The sequence below is a fragment of the Leuciscus leuciscus genome, assembly GCF_965113295.1.
Source record: "Leuciscus leuciscus genome assembly, chromosome: 17".
NCBI classification, from domain to species: domain Eukaryota; kingdom Metazoa; phylum Chordata; class Actinopteri; order Cypriniformes; family Leuciscidae; genus Leuciscus; species Leuciscus leuciscus.
Window position 1 is genome coordinate 39,848,079 of NC_138741.1, and position 19,739 is coordinate 39,867,817.

The following is a 19,739-nucleotide window of genomic DNA, read 5'->3' on the forward strand; positions in this document are numbered from 1 at the left end:
CTGACCTCACACACACACTGACCTCACACACACACTGACCTCACACACACACTGACCTCACACACACTGACCTCACACTCACACCTCTGCAGAACAATCACACACACTGACCTCACACACACACTGACCTCACACACACACTGACCTCACACACACACTGACCTCACACACACACTGACCTCACACACACACTGACCTCACACACACACTGACCTCACACACACACTGACCTCACACACACACACACTGACCTCACACACACACACACACTGACCTCACACACACACTGACCTCACACACACACTGACCTCACACACACACTGACCTCACACACACTGACTTCACACACACTGACCTCACACACACACCTCTGCAGAACAATCACACACACTGACCTCACACACACACTGACCTCACACACACACTGACCTCACACACACACTGACCTCACACACACACACACTGACCTCACACACACACACACACTGACCTCACACACACACTGACCTCACACACACACACACACTGACCTCACGCACACACTGACCTCACGCACACACTGACCTCACGCACACACTGACCTCACACACACTGACCTCACGCACACACTTCTGCAGCGCAATCACAACACTGACCTCACACACACACTGACCTCACACACACTGACCTCACGCACACACTTCTGCAGCGCAATCACAACACTGACCTCACACACACACTGACCTCACGCACACACTGACCTCACGCACACACTTCTGCAGCGCAATCACAACACTGACCTCACACACACACTGACCTCACACACACACTGACCTCACACACACACTGATGGATAGATGAAGTTTTATGGACTTCAACAGAAGCTGTCATTCACTGCCATTCTAAAGCTTGGAAGAGCAGGACATATATTAATATAACTCTGAGTGTGTTCGTCTGAGAGGAGAGTGACAGATACACCTAGGATGGGTTGAGGATGAGTAAATCATGGGTTAATTTTCCTTTTTGTGTGAACTATCACTTTAAAGTATCAAAGATTATTGTGATTGAACATTATTTTTAGTTCCTGCAACCCAGTAACCAGAGACTGAACCGCTCAGACTGAGAGACAGACTCCTGGGGTTAAGAATCATCATCGGGTCATCAGAATGTGAATCAATGAAACCCGTTAATCGACCGGGATATTCAGCTGAACACCACAGTCGTTCCTGGGAGTGGAGATGACACACTCTCTTCATGGACTAGAGGACGTTTGCAGTGTGTGTTATAGCACAATCATCTCTGAAACATCACACACTCTTCCTGACACACACTCTCTTCCTGACACAGACTCTCTTCATGACACACACTCTCTTCCTGACACAGACTCTCTTCCTGACACAGACTCTCTTCATGACACACACTCTCTTCCTGACACAGACTCTCTTCCTGACACACACTCTCTTCCTGACACAGACTCTCTTCCTGACACAGACTCTCTTCCTGACACACACTCTCTTCCTGACACAGACTCTCTTCCTGACACAGACTCTCTTCCTGACACACTCTCTGTGAGTTTCATCTGTGGAAGTATTAAACTAAGAGGTGTGTTTCTGCGCAGGTGAAGGTTCTGCTGAAGCAGCTTCCAGAGACACACGTCGGAGATCCTGCGTTCAAGAGCTCCCTTCATCCCGACCAATGGGTGAGTCGTGCTTCTCTCCGCAGAAGAGTCTCACTGTGCAGAAACACATTATCCAGCGCTGAGGGTCTCAGATCATCGAGCTTCAGCAGAACACTGCCTGACTCCAGCGGCGGCGTCACCCTGGGTTACGCACGGTTAGAGTATCACATCAGGAACGAGAGATAGAAGTTACACATTCTGTGGGGAAAAATCCCTTAATTCACAGTTTTTACGTTCACTTGAGGTCATTTTTGACTAGTGTGAAAAAGAACGTAATGGAAACGCACCTAATGCACATTTGTTTGGTTTTTCTTTTTTGCAAACTTTGAAAAGATTGGGTTCTCTTACGAGAGTACTCTCGTGTTGCGTAAGCTAGCTTACGCTACGGGAAAAACCCTTTTCTCGAGAATACTGAAGCCAAAAAATTATCCTTAATTTTTGCATTAGTTTAAAACGCATTGCTGCATAAGCAGACCTAGGCAGAGCGGCTCGCGCGCCTATTGGTTGCTCAGCAGCAACTGCTGCAACCTATCCAGGACCTGCTCGTGACGAAGCACCAATGAGGGCGCGGGCGCCCGTGCAGAATGGGCGTGGCTACAGGCTATAAAAGCAGGCCCGTGAGGTTGTTCTCTGATTTTTCAACTCTTCAGCGAAGTGGACACTCACCTCGCTGTTCTCCGGAGAAGCTGCGCCGTCGAAGAGCCTTCAGCGGGACGAGCTTCAAGCCGGCCATCTCGCCGCTTCCTCTGCCGTTCCTGCTGCGCTATCCGGCGCCGAATATCCTTTTCATTACCGCGTGTTACGTTACACACGCTTGCATCTAAAAGAGCGAGGCGTTGTTGCAAATGCCTCTTTTCAAAAAGTGCGGCTCCTGCCGAGCCGATCTCAGCGACGGGGACCGCCACATCCTGTGCGTTTCCTGCCTGGGACAGACACACGCGGACCACGCGCTTTCCCTGGGCGGCTGCCCGGAATGTGAAGTGATGTCTATGGCGACCCTGCGGGCTCGCCTAGCATCTTTCAGCGTGGATCCCGCCCCTCCGCTTCTCTCTTCTGGGCCGCGCCGTAAAAAGCGCCGTTCACAGAGAACACCGGAGGCATCTGCCGGGAGCGCTTGCATGCCGGATCTCTCCCCGTGTGCATCGCTCTCTGCATCCCCCACCTCTATCACGGCCGGCCAGCCGCCCGCTGTGGATATCGAGTCGGGGGGAGATGACGCAGAAGGGGACAGCTGCTCTATCCTGGCTTCTGACTGCGAAGGCTGGTCGAAGGCTGCCCCCTTTCTTCCGGAGCTCCACGAGGAGCTCACTAAGAGCTGGAAGGCGCCATTTTCTGCCAGGCTGCGTTCTGTCTCTTCGACGCTCTCTCTAGTAGACGGCGCGAAAGACAAGGGCTACCTCTGCATTCCTCCGGTCGAGGAACCGGTAGCCACGCACCTCTGCCCGCCTTCTGCCGGATGGCAGTCTCATCCTTCACTGCCTTCCAAAGCCTGCAGGACTACTTCGGCTTTGATCGGTCATGCCTACACCGCCGCCGGTCAAGCCGCGTCCGCACTTCACACGATGGCCGTGCTTCAGGTGTATCAGGCCGTCCTTCTCCGTAAAATGGACGAGGCGGGCCCGAACCCTGAGAATTTTAATGACCTCAGGAGCGCGACCGACTTAGCGCTACGAGCCACTAAGTCCGCTGCTCAGGCCATCGGGAGGAATATGGCGTCTCTCACTGTCACCGAGAGACACTTGTGGTTAACGCTGTCCGACATGAAGGTGTCCGACATGAAGGAGTCCGACAGAGCCACTTTCCTCGACTCGCCCGTGGCGCCATCCGGTCTCTTCGGCCCGGCTGTCAAGGGGTTTTCGGAACGGTACTCTGAGGTTCAGAAAACCTCCCAGGCTATGCGGCATTTCTTGCCGAAGCGCTCCAGTTCCGCTACGGGTCGCTCTAAACAGCCGCCCAACCGGAAATCAGCGCCACAGCCTCCCCCGCCGTCAGCCTCACAGCGCCGTCAGCCGAGGGATTGCCAGCGCTCACGCTCTTCCAGCCGCCACAGACCGCCTCCCCCTCGGGGACCCCGGTCCAAGATTGTGCTGAAGGCAGAGTCCAAATCAACTGGACCAAGAGTTTACTGTCTCCCAGCCAGAGAATCTCTTTTCTGGGAACAGACTTAGACTCTGTGTCAATGACAGCGCGGCTGACGTCACAGCGCGCGCTGCAGATTCAGTGCTCAGCTGCAGCTTTCAGGACCGGCAGCATTTTTCCTCTCAAACGTTTTCAGAGGATGTTGGGTCTTATGGCTTCGGCCTCGGCAGTGCTTCAGCTGGGCTTGCTTTTCATGCGCCCGCTGCAGCACTGGCTGAAGACGCGGGTCCCGCTGCGAGCATGGTCCGCTGGCCGCGTTCGCCTCAGGGTAACTCAGAACTGTGTCACAGCACTGAATCCCTGGAAGGCGGCAGACTGGTATCAGTCAGGAGTGGATCTGGGCATGGCTTCGAGACGAAAAGTAATCTCGACAGACGCATCCAACTCAGGTTGGGGCGCCCTCTACGAGGGCAGACCAGTGTTTGGTCTGTGGGCAGCCTCAGAAAGGCGCCTACACATAAACTGTCTGGAGATGAAAGCGGTCGAAAATGCCTTGAGATACTTTCTCCCCCTCCTCAAAGGCCACAACGTTTTGGTCCGCACGGACAACATGTCAGTGGTGTCATACATCAACCGCCAGGGCGGTCTCAGGTCACGGAGCCTTCACAAGCTGGCGGAACGCCTCCTCTTGTGGGCCCATCACAACCTCAATCACTGAGAGCATCACATGTCCCGGGCTCCCAAAATGTGGGCCCAGACATGCTGTCCAGGGACAACGTTCCCCCCGGGGAATGGTCCCTGCACCCTCAGATAGCCCAGTTACTATGGGACATCTTCGGCAGAGCGGATGTCGACCTCTTTGCGTCGACGGAGAACGCGCACTGGCCAGTATTCTTCACGAAACAGAGAGATGCGCTGGCCCAGCCGTCCGCTCTATGCGTTTCCCCCGATCGCGATGTTACCACAGGTAATCAAGCGCATCAGGGAGAGCAAATGCTCTGTGCTCCTCGTGGCACCGCTCTGGAGGAATCAAGTGTGGTTCTCAGAGCTGATGCAACTGACGAGCACGACCCCGTGGCCGATTCCGGTGAGGAAAGATCTCCTCTCCCAGGCCAGGGGCGCGATCTGGCACCCGCGCCCCGACTTATGGGCCCTGCATGCATGGGCCATCAACGGGTACCCGCTGACCTCCCAGCGGCAGTGTTGAACACAATTACTCAGGCTAGAGCACCCTCTACGAGAAGGCTCTACGCCTCTAAATGGTCAGTGTTTTCCAGCTGGTGCTCGGCCCGAAACTTAGACCCACAGCGCTGTAGCGTTGCAGAGGTTCTCTCCTTTCTGCAAGAGCTTTTGGACGAGGGCAGGTCCCCCTCCACGCTCAAAGTGTATGTGGCGGCCATTGCGGCGTTTACAAAACCTTTGCATGGCCGGTCACTGGGTAGAGACGACCTCATTGTTAGGTTCCTAAGAGGAGCTAGGAGGTTAAATCCTCCTCAGCCCCCTCTGGTTCCAGCCTGGGACTACTTCTTGGTCCTGGAAGCCATGAAGGGCGAACCCTTTGAACCCCTTTCAGTCCGTGGATTTGCGGTATCTTTCACTGAAGACCGCTTTTCTCATGGCTCTCGCTTCAGTTAAGCGAGTGGGTGACCTTCACGCGCTCTCTGTGAGTGCTTCGTGCTTGGAGTTTGGGCCTAATGACTCTTAAAGTCATCCTTAAACCGAGGCACGGTTATGTCTCCAAAGTGCTTTCCACTCCGTTCAGATCACAGATCATTTCACTGTCAGCTCTTCCGAGATCTGAGGGTGAGGACGATGTGAATTTTCTCTGCCCCGTCAGGGCGCTGAGAATATATGTCGAACGGTCTGATGCTTTCAGGCAGTCAGAGCAGCTCTTCGTTTCGTTCGGTGGCCGCACTAAGGGCTTAGCCACATCGAAACAGAGCCTGTCCAGATGGATAGTTGACGCTATCGCTATGGCTTATAGGTCTAAGAACCTTCATTGCCCTCTGGGCGCCAGAGCGCACTCCACCAGAGGCATGGCCTCGTCGTGGGCGTGGTCTCGCGGAGTCTCGCTCCATGATATTTGTATGTCGGCGGGCTGGGCCTCTCCGTCTACATTTATCAGGTTTTATAACCTGGAGATGCCTGCCCTACAGGCTAAACTGTTGTCAGTCTAACATACTAGCTCTGTTCGCATTCGCTGCAGATCGACACAGACTGTGTGTGGTTTGTGTTATACACAGGCTCCAGATCGACAGACCAGGTCTTCCTGTCTGTGATTGTTTTTCACCTGTCCTTCGGGTTCAGGTGGCTGACAGGCAGTGTTATCATTCTTAGTTCAGCCCATGGATGTACCTGGCTGTTCTATTGTATTAAGCACCCATTCCCACACTCTGGAATGGTTATCTCTCCCTGGGCCCAACCCTCATCGGCCCAGATATTACCACTTACGTTTGTCCCCGGGCACATGCACTTGGGAACGTGCATGTGGACCTTCTCTAGCACGCACAGCGTTTTACATTGGGTTCCCGTAGCGTAAGCTAGCTTACGCAACACGAGAGTACTCTCGTAAGAGAACGCTCTCGGTTACTAACGTAACCTCGGTTCTCTCTAGATGAGGGAACGAGTGTTGCGTAACCCTGCCGTGCTTGTGCTACTTCTGGTTCGCTTCAGATTGAAAAACCAGAGAACAACCTCACGGGCCTGCTTTTATAGCCTGTAGCCACGCCCATTCTGGCGGGACGTGACGCGCACGGGCGCCCGCGCCCTCATTGGTGCTTCGTCACGAGCAGGTCCTGGATAGGTTGCAGCAGTTGCTGCTGAGCAACCTATAGGTGCGCGAGCCGCTCTGCCTAGGTCTGCTTATGCAGCAATGCGTTTTAAACTAATGCAAAAATTAAGGATAATTTTTTGGCTTCAGTATTCTCGAGAAAAGGGTTTTTCCCGTAGCGTAAGCTAGCTTACGCAACACTCGTTCCCTCATCTAGAGAGAACCGAGGTTACGTTAGTAACCGAGAGCGTTTGGATGGAAACCCAGCTGTGGCTGTGAGCTCTAAGGAGTGTGAATGTGTGTGTGATTAGTGTGTTTGCTGTTCAGAGCGAGCTGGAGAAGATCAACGGCGCGCTGTCGGCGGAGTACGAGTGTCGGCGGCGGATGCTGATCAAGCGGCTGGACGTGACGGTGCAGTCCTTCAGCTGGTCCGACAGAGCCAAGGCACGGGGACACGCACTCACACACGCCTCCACACCTCACAAACACTCTCTAGCTTTATTAAACACATTAACACATTTATCAAAGAATGGAGATAAACTTGTAATTATGAAGAAAAGAAGTCAGAAATTGAGAAACTCATTATTGCAAATGAAAAAAGTCAGAATTTGAGATAAGAACATTTAATTTAATATTCAACAATATTATTGATCTGCTGCATTGACACCATTATATAAGAACTGAACTGAGCTGGACGATGACATCACCGTTTTCTCCAGAGCGACTATATATATAAATTAACTAAATTAATAATTTAGTTTAAACAAAAATTAAACATCGCTGAACTTACTTAAGCTGGACTGTGACACTATTTTCTTCTGGAAACAAACTTTGTTGCATTATTTTCCTGTTATCTCTGTAAAGCTGCTTTGAAACAAGCTGTAAAAAGCTCTATATAAATAACGGTGACTTGACTTAAAGGGATAGTTCACTTTAAAATGAAAATTCTGTCATCATATACTCACCCTCATGTTGTTTCAAACCTGTATGAATTTCTTTCTTCTGCTGAACAGAAAGGAAGATATTTAGAAGAATGTCAGTAACCAGACAGTTTCTGGTCTCATTGACTTCCATAGTAGGAAAAAAATATACTATGGAAGTCAATGGTATCTAAAACTGTCTGGTTACTGACATTCTTCTAAATATCTTCCTTTCTGTTCAGCAGAAGAAAGAAATTCATACAGGTTTGAAACAACATGAGGGTGAGTATATGATGACAGAATTTTCATTTTAAAGTGAACTATCCCTTTAATTGCAAAGAAAAAAGTCATAAATGGGTATAAACTCGGAATTGCAAAGAAACTAGTCAGAATAATGAGATTTAAACTCGAAATTGTGAAAAAATAAGTCAGAATTAAGAGAAACTCGAAAAAAGGCAGAATTACAATGGGGAGAACAAGTATTTGATACACTTCCGATTTTGCAGGTTTTCCCACTTACAAAGCATGTAGAGGTCTGTAATGTTTATCATAGGTACACTTCAACTGTGAGAGACGGAGAAACAAAAATCCAGAAAATCACATTGTATGATTTTTAAATAATTAATTTGTGTTTTATTGCATGACATAAGTATTTGATCACCTACCAACCAGTAAGAATTCCGGCTCTCACAGACCTGTTAGTTTTTCTTTAAGAAGCCCTCCTGTTCTCCACTCATTACCTGTATTAACTGCACCTGTTTGAACTCGTTACCTGTTTAAAAGACACCTGTCCACACACTCAATCAAACAGACTCCAACCTCTCCACAATGGCCAAGACCAGAGAGCTGTGTAAGGACATCAGGGATAAAATTGTAGACCTGCACAAGGCCGGGGGTGGGCTACAGGACAATAGGCAAGCAGCTTGGTGAGAAGGCAACAACTGTTGGCGCAATTATTAGAAAATGGAAGAAGTTCAAGATGACGGTCAATCTCCCTCGGTCTGGGGCACCATGCAAGATCTCACCTCGTGGGGCATCAATGATCATGAGGAAGGTGAGGGATCAGCCCAGAACTACACGGCAGGACCTGGTCAATGACCTGAAGAGAGCTGGGACCACAGTCTCAAAGAAAACCATTAGTAACACACTACGCCGTCATGGAATAAAATCCTGCAGCGCACGCAAGGTCCCCCTGCTCAAGCCAGCGCATGTCCAGCCCCGTCTGAGGTTTGCCAATGACCATCTGGATGATCCAGAGGAGGAATGGGAGAAGGTCATGTGGTCTGATGAGACAAAAATAAAGCTTTTTGGTCTAAACTCCACTCGCCGTGTTTGGAGGAAGAAGAAGGATGAGTGAATGAATGAGACATCATTCTTTGGGGATGCTTTTCTGCAAAGGGGACAGGACGACTGCACCGTATTGAGGGGAGGATGGATGGGACCATGTATCGCGAGATCTTGGCCAACAACCTCCTTCCCTCAGTAAGAGCACTGAAGATGGGTCGTGGCTGGGTCTTCCAGCATGACAACGACCTGAAACACACAGCCAGGGCAACTAAGGAGTGGCTCCGTAAGAAGCATCTCAAGGTCCTGGAGTGGCCTAGCCAGTCTCCAGACCTGAACCCAATAGAAAATCTTTGGAGGGAGCTGAAAGTCCGTATTGCCCAGCGACAGCCCCGAAACCTGAAGGATCTGGAGAAGGTCTATATGGAGGAGTGGGCCAAAATCCCTGCAGTGTGTGCAAACCTGGTCAAGAACTACAGGAAACGTATGATCTCTGTAATTGCAAACAAAGGTTTCTGTACCAAATATTAAGTTCTGCTTTTCTGATGTATCAAATACTTATGTCATGCAATAAAATGCAAATTAATTACAAAAAAATCATACAATATGATTTTCTGGATTTTTGTTTTAGATTCCGTCACTCACAGTTGAAGAGTACCTATGATAAACATTACAGACCTCTACATGCTTTAAAGGTGAACTAAGTAACTTTTTTTACCTTAACTGAACAGCTTCGGAGTCATTGGAATGGTTATATTACTTATTTCGGGTTGAATGGTGGTCGTTTCGCACCCCCCTGGTGCCCGTGAGCGGAAAATACGCACTTGCAACTTTGAGCCGGCGGGCCGCCGGCCGCCGCGTCAGGAAGTCTCGCGTGATATCAGGTCTCGCGATGTAAACAATTGCTTTACGGCCAAAAGAAATCTGCTAAAATGCTGTCATTATTATCGCTCCCTCACGCTGTCCGAACCCGAATGAAGAAGACGTTTTAAAGAACGTCCCATCTGCTTTGATGTCGTTGATCTATAGCCTCTGGTGTCTGAGAATCACCAACGAGTTTTTACGACAGTGTTGTCAAATATCTATTCCGAAGCTGTGGGGGGAGCTCTAGAGAGAAACCTGCGAGCAAAAAGCGAGAATACAGCGAAGAAGTCCCGAAGTTACTGAGCCCTGCTTTAAGTGGGAAAACCTGCAAAATCGGCAGTGTATCAAATACTTGTTCTCCCAACTGTATATACTGCAATTGTGACCAACTCCCATTAGTCTGTGGTTATGATGTAACAGGTGGGTGTGGCTCTGGCCTGTGGTTATGATGATGTAACAGGTGGGTGTGGCTCTGGCCTGTGGTTATGATGATGTAACAGGTGGGTGTGGCTCTGGCCTGTGGTGATGCTGTAATAGGTGGGTGTGGCTCTGGTCAGTGGTGATGATGTAACAGGTGGGTGTGGCTCTGGTCGGTGATGATGGACAGATGTGCTGTTGAGTGTTAGGAAAGCAGAGCTGTGAGTTTATCTGTGTGTTGATTCCTCAGGTCAGGATTGACCGGATGGCCAGGGCGTATCAGCCGAAGCGCTTCTCTCTGCGCCTGCAGTCATCGGTGAGCGTGGCTCATCTGCTCGCTGCTCGAGAGGACGTCTGCAACATGAGGAAGACCAGCAGCGGCTCGAGCCGAGAGCACACCGCCTGCGCCGTCAACAGAGTACGTCCAGCTTATCATTCAATCAATCAAACTAACTTTATCTGGACAATAACTTTATTCTAGAGCTGCTGTAAAGCCTAAACACTCTCTGCTACTGTAATCTCCTGTTATCACTGTAAAGCTTTAAAACGATCTGTATATGTTAAAGCGCTGTATAAATGAAGATAACTTGACTTGATGATGATTTGAGTGTCGTGGAATCGTCAGATCTTGATGGGAAGAGTTCCTGATCGTGGAGGACGGCCGTCTGAGATCCAGGCGCCTCTGCCGGAGATGCCCGTGTGGAAGAAGAGAACTGATGGAGGAGGAGGAAGAGGAAGAGGAGGAGGAGGAGGAGGAGGAAGAGGAGGAGGAGGAGGAGGAGGAGGAAGAGGAGGAGGAAGAGGAGGAGGAGGAAGAGGAAGAGGAGGAGAGGGATGGAGAGGCGGCCGATGGAGGAGAGGAGGCCGAGGGGGGCAGTATTATCACTGACAGTGTTATCATGGACGAATGACTGAAGGTTTGCCTGACGGAGAAGCGCATTAACGTGCGTCCTGTGAGATGTCGTTTCCTCTCTTTTAAACTAGTGTTTTCTTAAAGGGATATTTCACCCAAAAATGAAAATAACCCCATGATTTACTCACCCTGAAGCCATCCTATGTGTATATGACACTCTCCTTTCAGACGAACACAATCAAGAGTTATATAAAAAATGTCCTGGCTCTTCTAAGCTTTATAATGGCAGTGAATGGCTGGTGAAAATTTGAAGCCCATTAAAGTGCATCTATCCATCATTAAAGTGCTCCACAGGCTCCGAGGGGTTAATAAAGACCTTCTGAAGCGAAGCCATGGGTTTTTACGCATACTACGCAAGTCGACTTGCGCCACAAGAGTAACCTGTGACACATGTATGATGTCGGATTCAGGAGTAGCGTAAGCTGAGACGCCTCTCGCGCTTTAAACAAACAGGACTGGGCAACAACTGAAGCTCCTATCGTACGGAGTATCGCGAGCGGAGTATCGTACATCCTTCTGCTCTATCCTCTGCACTTCCGCGTTCGTCACTGTGTGTCGGGTTCATCCTTCTGCTCTATCCTCTGCACTTCCGCGTTCGTCACTGTGTGTCAGGTTCATCCTTCTGCTCTATCCTCTGCACTTCCGTGTTCGTCACTGTGTGTCGGGTTCATCCTTCTGCTCTATCCTCTGCACTTCCACGTTCGTCACTGTGTGTCAGGTTCATCCTTCTGCTCTATCCTCTGCACTTCCGCGTTCGTCACTGTGTGTCGGGTTCATCCTTCTGCTCTATCCTCTGCACTTCCGTGTTCGTCACTGTGTGTCGGGTTCATCCTTCTGCTCTATCCTCTGCACTTCCGTGTTCGTCACTGTGTGTCAGGTTCATCCTTCTGCTCTATCCTCTGCACTTCCGTGTTCGTCACTGTGTGTCAGGTTCATCCTTCTGCTCTATCCTCTGCACTTCCGTGTTCGTCACTGTGTGTCGGGTTCATCCTTCTGCTCTATCCTCTGTGCTTCCACGTTCGTCACTGTGTGTCGGGTTCATCCTTCTGCTCTATCCTCTGCACTTCCGTGTTCGTCACTGTGTGTCGGGTTCATCCTTCTGCTCTATCCTCTGCACTTCCGCGTTCGTCACTGTGTGTCGGGTTCATCCTTCTGCTCTATCCTCTGCACTTCCGCGTTCGTCACTGTGTGTCAGGTTCATCCTTCTGCTCTATCCTCTGCACTTCCGCGTTCGTCACTGTGTGTCGGGTTCATCCTTCTGCTCTATCCTCTGCACTTCCGCGTTCGTCACTGTGTGTCAGGTTCATCCTTCTGCTCTATCCTCTGTGCTTCCGTGTTCGTCATTACGCTGTGTGTCAGAGGTTAGTCTTTCGACTGTAAAGCGATGTGTCCGGGCGTCTGGCGGAAGCTAGTGATTATAGTTTATAAAGTTTGAAATATGGGTATTTTCCTTACACACCACATGGCTTCACTTCAGAAGGCCTTTATTAACCCCTGGAGTAACAGTGGAGCACTGTTATCATGGACACACCTGGCCATTCACTGCCATTATAAAGCTTGGAAGAGCCAGGACATTTTTTAATATAACTCTGATTGTGTTCGTCTGAAAGGAGAGTGTCATACACACCGAGGAGGACTTCAGGGTGAGTAAATCAGGGGCTAATTTTCATTATTGGGTGAACTATCCCTTTAAGCTACATGATCAGCCTGTGCTGAAAACCATGAAAAATAAAGCCGTGAAAACTCTTTTGAAATATACATGACAGTCGATCTTTGTTTTTTGTTTTGTCATATGAAGCTTTTTTCTTGTTCTATATAAATGGACTCAAATCAGGGTTCTGGTCGTGTGCTGGGCATTCTGGTCCCGCTGGATCTCTCGTAACTCTAGCTTACTCAGATCCACAAGGGTAAGCTCATAATGATGATGTATAATTTGAGCTGTCAGGTCGGATTCTGCAGGAAATGTCATTAATAATAATAATATATTTTGTTTCATTTATGTAGTGCTTTTTTCAGCACTCGAGCGCTTTATATATGGAGGGGAATCTCTTCAACAACCACCAACACTTCCCATCTTACGGCTGTGTTATGTCACGTGTGTGAACGCAGTAGATCTGGCTGTTACAGCGCATGGGAGGTGTGCTAGTGCTGAGTGTTACGAGTCATGACTAATGAGCAACATTATTAACAATAAATCGTTAAAAAAGGTAACCATCTAAGGAATCATCTGTTGATAAAACAAACCTTGTTCAGAAGTGTTTAGAAGCACAACTCAAGTTACCACACAAGTGTTCCTCCACGAGTACCCTGCAGTTCACACATCAGCCACTAGAGGGCCACATATGAGTTTACTGCGTATGTTGCTGGATATAAAGAAGTTTTAATGCACAGCATGTCGTCATATTCCACATGTTTAAATGCAACATCTAATAGTGTTTATATTTATAGACTTTATTTATTTATTTATAGACTTTATAGACGCAGGGTTACACAGGTAATCTAGTTTCAGGTCAGCCTTGCTAAAGGAGATGGTATATCAGATTATACAGGTATAAATACAGGTGTTCACCAGCCGGCCCTGAGTGACCTCGCCTCACATGGGTCAGCTCTGTACCAGATAAGGTCAGAGGGGAAAAACTAGTGGGGCAATAAAAGCATTTTATTAGTTCTCCATAATTCAAAACCACCAGGTAATTAATACCTTGATATAGTTTAACATAAAGCAGTTTATACCTGTTCAGATGTTTGGAGAACAGTAGATGAAACGCACTGCGTACACACCAAAAGATTTTTTACATTTTATAAGATTTTCAAAATGTGATAGACCACAAACATGGACAAAAAATCCTAGATTTAAGCGTTTTGCTCCTATAGTGTGTGTGTGCCATGATGTGACAAAGACAGCACACACACACCAACAGATTTTCAACCAGAGTCTCTCGACTGTGAACACAGGAAATCTCGCGAGACTTCTGAATAAGCATGGCGGACGATATGCAGGAAGAAACTGCGATGATAGTGTTTGGAAAGGTTTTCACAGAACACATTGTATAAACATTCGTGCCACAAATCAACAAGCTGATCCTCCATCTCTGCTGTCCACATCAGTCTCACTGTGTGCTGCTCCATGACTGCGTTTGTTATGCTTCCGTCTTCCATCATCTCACTCTCTGATTGGATATTGTTGTGTTTCACGTGATAATCTCCAGAGCTTGTGCGTGTTTGTCCTCCACGTCCCCCCCCCCCATCCCCATCAGGATTTCTGATCGTAAATATTCAACATGATTTGTGATCGGGGCGGCTCCGACGTTCTTCCGATCAGGTTCGGACACTCTTAACACACCTCACTCACACCAAGGGAAAATCTGATAAGATAATCTGTAGAACCATCAAGATAATCGGGACACAGCTAGTATTGTCGGAAGGGGGGAAATCGGCCCAAAATCAGCCCGATTATCTTTTGGTGTGTGTGTACCCAGCATTAGCAAGATCCAAGCGATAAAATTTGCTGATTGTAAAAGAGGACAACCAACACGCTTCTGCACACATTTCCTCCTGAGAGACACCCTTGAACAGTGCCCAGGAGTCGGCCGTTCCTCTGGGAGAGTGGACACAAGCCCTTGGGAGGAGGCAGCCTGTGCTGTGGGAGGCTAGCTCTATTAGTCTCTTGGACCATTAGCCTCTTTTCTTGGACTGGGCAAATGTCTATTGTCCATTTATTATGCATGTACTGATTGTTTGTTCTTTACTGTTATTGTGAAGCGTCGTTGAGCTTGGGAAAGGCGCTATATAAATTAAACATTATTAGTATTTTTAGCCTGACCACCATTTCACCCGTCGCTGCTTGGACAGCCTGGCCTCACACAAACATCCAGTGTTGTCTTCCCGTTGCATCCGAACACCAGCCTCCTGATGGGGAAGTGGAGTCAGCTCAGCTAATGTTCATCCTCACAGACGAAGAGGTTTCTTTGGCTGAACTGAACAGTGAAGTTCTCTCCACGCTGTGGTTACAAACCACTCACTCCAACATACAGACCCTTTCCAAAACATTAGAATATCATGGAAAAGTTTATTTATTTCCATAATTCCATTCAAAACGTTAAACTTCCATAGATTATAGATTCAGGGCCCACAACTTAAACGATTTCAAGTATTTAGTTGTTTATTTGTACATAATTTGGGCTTCCAGCTCATAAAACCCACGGAAACAGGATTTCAAAACATTTGAATATTACATGAAATCACACAGTAATACCATGGTCATTGAACCAGGTCTTGGTTCTTTTGGCAGTGTGAAATGAAGGAAGCATGAAGTGCTCTGGAAATGTCCTGGTAGACGGCTGCGTTGACTCTGGATTTAATAAAGCACAGTGGACCAAAGTCCTCTTTTCTGATGAGAGCAAATTTTGCATCTCATTTGGAAACCAAGGTCCCAGAGTCTGGAGGAAGAATGGAGAGGCACACAATCCAAGATGCTTGAAGTCCAGTGTGAAGTTTCCACAGTCTGTGTTGGTTTGGGGAGCACATGTCATCGGCTGGTGTTGGTCCACTGTGCTGTCCACTCAACACAGCCGTCTACCAGGACACTTCATGCTTCCTTCAGCAGACAAGCTTTATGGAGATGCTGACTTCATTTCCCAGCCGGATTTGCACCTGCCCACACTGCCAAAATAACCAAAACCTGGTTAAATGACCATGGTATCACTGTGTGATTACTGTGTGATTTCATGTAATATTCAAATTTTTTCAAATTATGTACAAATAAACAACTAAATACTTGAAATCGTTTAAGTTGTGGGCCCTGAATCTATAATCTATGGAAGCTTAACGTTTTGAATGGAATTATGGAAATAAGCTTTTCCATGATAGTCAAATTCTTTGGAAAGGGTCTGTAGAAGCTTTCCACACTTACTGGTGAAGATGCCAATATGAATGATCTGTGTTACATAGTAAAACTATATAAATAGCTCAACTTAACACAGCTCTTTACGTTGAAACTACCTTAATACTTACCTCACATCTTAAGGCTAGAATACTCCACAACCTTTGCTCAGATTTGTGCCCCGATTTGCAGTCTAGACGAGTTGACAGTCGTTGCCTAAAGTCTGTGCCAGTCAGGTGTTGGGCAGTTGGAGTTCACAGAATTATCATAAAATCACATAGTGTATGATAGGCACAGAACCCTTTTTTTTTTTTTTTTTTGGCTGCAGACTATGAGTCCATCCAGCCGGAGAATATAAACACATGTTTGATATTTTGAGCCGATTTTAGTATGACACATTGCTACTGAACACAGTGCACTACAGACTACAGTACAGTCATATTCATGGGTTTCATCAGGTCCCTTTCCACAGGTGTATTAATCAAGCACAATGCAGTCTGCATTCATAATGTGGAAAGGGACCTGATGAAACCCATGAATATGCTGACCTGTCACTGGAAATCAAAGGGTGCAAAGTCACTAAGTGCGAGAAGAAAAGGAGACGGTCGGTAATCGCATCATAGCTAAACCAACCATGTAAGAATACTGTTATCTTCGTCTCGGGACAGTTAGCAGACCATATTCTGAGGTAAATCTTGAATAATTAATTTCATGTTAATATTCATCATTATCCAAGGCTCAACATTAACGTTTTTCCAGGATAAGTGGATAAAGAGCCTGAATGGCAATAGCTGCGAATGATAGATTATATAACATTAAATGTAAATGGCAGTGATAACTGATTATATATTGACTGTAACAAAATAGATGAAACCCCTGACTATGCCATTCACTTCTAGCTCTGGTTGTAAGTCCATACTGGCTCATTTTGTAAACTTCTATGGTCATCTCCTGCGAATCTGTCGTCCGTCTCCTAGCAGCTGTCACCATCGCAGTGAATGAAGATGAAGATGAAGTCAAAAAGTATTTAATCAAACAAACTCAGATAATCCACAGATAACAGCGTGTGATACACAAACAATAATCGACACTCAAGGCAGAGAAACGAGGAACTTAAACACACACTGATAATGAACTAAAAGACTAACAGGTGTGATGATCAGATGAACTGCCAGTGACTAATGATGGCAGAAACATGAACAAAGACATCAGGGAATAATGAGAAGCAAACTAATAGTCCATGATAATGAAACTAAACGAGCAAATGACTGAATATCCCTGTTTAATCTTAGCATTACACAGCTCTACTGATAGCCAGGACCAGTCAGTGAACACCTGTATTTACTGACGGTGATTGGAAGCTGTGAGTGGTTTATTGATATCCATCTTCTGACCGCGAGACTGACCCATACTGTGGCGATGACTGAGATTGGTAAATAAGCTTCTCTATCGGCAGCGTCCACAACTGACCGGGACAAAAATGTTGAGCTCGGAGAATCTATTTGTGCAAGAACACTCTCTGAATGAAGGCGGATTATAGAAAATAAACCAAACAAAAAAGCGCAGTTTATTAAAGACCTTTAGTTTTATCACATCACGTGCTGACAGAGATGCAGTATAAAGCCACGGGTTATCAGTGAGTGTTTTAGTATGTTCCCAACACACTCGAGAGTGCTCACTAAACTCAAGTCCGCGCGCGAGGGAGACACACACACACACACACACACACACACACACACACACACACACACACACACACACACACACACACACACACACACACACACACAGACAGACACACACACACACGACAGTGCAGATCGCGCATCTCTCTAGTTAAAGTAATTAAATGCGAGTGGGAATTCCACACATTATGAGCGTGTCATTCACAGGAGTTATCATCATATTCACAGGAGTTATCATCATTCACAGGAGTTATCATCATCATTCACAGGAGTTATCATCATATTCACAGGAGTTATCATCATTCACAGGAGTTATCATCATTCACAGGAGTTATCATCATCATTCACAGGAGTTATCATCATATTCACAGGAGTTATCATCATTCACAGGAGTTATCATCATCATTCACAGGAGTTATCATCATATTCACAGGAGTTATCATCATTCACAGGAGTTATCATCATATTCACAGGAGTTATCATCATTCACAGGAGTTATCATCATCATTCACAGGAGTTATCATCATCATTCACAGGAGTTATCATCATATTCACAGGAGTTATCATCATCATTACACACAATACCTAGCCTGGGAAAACCCAGACTACTTCCGGCGAATTTTAATTCTCTCTCCAGGATAGTCTGGAGAAGAGCCCATTCAAACTCATTTCTGTGCCGCCGAAATCGCGGCACCAATCAGAAACGTTTGGGGAGGGATTTACATGATGACGGCAGCGCAGCGACGCTGAAGGAGATTTCGTTACAAAGATGGATGCCGCCGTGGAACATCACTCGTTCGAATCAGTTATCGCGTCTGTTTTGAGCGATTTAAACTTACCGTTTTCGTTTAAACCGGAGCAAAGAACAACACTCGAAGCATACGTCATCTCCTTCATCGATCTGATCGCAAAGACCCGCCCTCCTTAGTTACTGTCGCTATGCCCGACAAGCTACGCTGCTCTCACGCCACACCATGTTCTCACGCAGTGAAAAATACATCGCGGAGCAGAGAGGAGACTGACAACACGCTGACAGACAGGACAGACCAGGTTACTTTTCTGTTACTTTTGATATTAAACATATTAAACAAAGTCTCACCTTTCAAATTTGGTCGTTTTTTAAAAGAAATTTAAACGATACATACCGTTTTGTGGCTCTTTAATGTGTCTGACAGATCGCTGTAGAGCATCAGTTAAAGCTGCTCGTGAACCAATCATCACTTCCTTCTAGTTCATTTATAGCATCAAATAAACATGAATGAACATGGGAAGGATTGTTGTTTTAACCGCGGAAAGACGTCAGTACACTCCGTTATTCATGTTCAAATCCTCCCATGTTAATCTGCTATCTCTCCAAAGAGTATAGAAGTTACTTCTATACTCTTTGATCTCTCCTGACTGCTTTGTCGGACAAAATGGCGGATGGCGGATTATGATTGGTTAGATCGCCTGTCAATCAAGCTCCCTGCGAAGGGAGCTACGTCGGTTGGTGACGCCCCTTTGGAAATGAATTGTCTACATAGCTTCCCCAGACCCTACACTCAGTTTCAACTGAGAAGGGTCTGGTTTTAACCAGGCTACACAATACCCGCAACCTCACACCTAATCTCGGGCCCTGTAGGTACAGGTCATCTATAAGCAGTGATCATTAGTAAGCATTTACCTTAACAAGTTCCTTTAAATTAGAAGAAGAATTAAATGCTGATTTTGCGATTAAATTGAAGGATGCGCTAATTTTCATTACATAATTTTCCTACAATATGATTGGTTCTTCATATGTATAATCCAGCAAACCCTTCTGTTGCTAGGTAGAAGCTTTGTTACTCAGTGTCATTCACACATCTGTCTAGCTTCATTTCCCCGTTTGTTATATCCGTAGATGATTCACTGACTGACTTTGACTAAAGTGTTTGGAAACATTTAGGTTTCAAAAACATATGAAAGTTATTCCTGCGAGGAAAATAAATGTTAGTTATGATTAATTAAACAATCCATCACAGCTTCCACATGATTGACAGCAGTTTGCCCCATCTCCTGCTGTAGTTAAATGGAGAGATTTGATTTGACGGGAGTCACGAGACCGATTACTCTCTCTCTATCCAATCACGCTGATGGATGAAGATCAAATGAAATTGTGTGAAATGGAAAGATTCTTCTCTAAAAGTTCTTCATGGAAACACTGATGCTGATAAGGAACGTTACTGTACTTCAGGATATAAATGCTTGTGTAATGGAAATAGCATTTATTAAAACAACCTGAAACACAAA

General features: G+C 46.8%; 1 protein-coding gene across 3 annotated transcripts in view; it reads left to right on the top strand.

Annotated features, from left to right (window-relative positions):
- Positions 1 to 12,662, top strand: part of fam98b (family with sequence similarity 98 member B) — a 16,062-nt gene extending 3,400 nt beyond the window's left edge. The window contains exons 5-9 of one of the 3 annotated variants that reach the window (XR_014199213.1): positions 1,598 to 1,678; positions 6,834 to 6,950; positions 10,242 to 10,409; positions 10,617 to 11,410; positions 11,517 to 12,662. Coding sequence is in view for 1 of the 3 variants with exons in the window: in XM_082143583.1 (XP_081999709.1) it covers positions 1,598 to 1,678; positions 6,834 to 6,950; positions 10,242 to 10,409; positions 10,617 to 10,880 (630 nt within the window). In the remaining 2 variants the exon portion in view is untranslated. Of the gene's footprint in view, positions 1 to 1,597; positions 1,679 to 6,833; positions 6,951 to 10,241; positions 10,410 to 10,616 lie in introns of all 3 variants that reach the window. The other 2 variants (XR_014199214.1, XM_082143583.1) reach the window with 2 other exon arrangements.
- Positions 12,663 to 19,739: the final 7,077 nt, after the last annotated feature.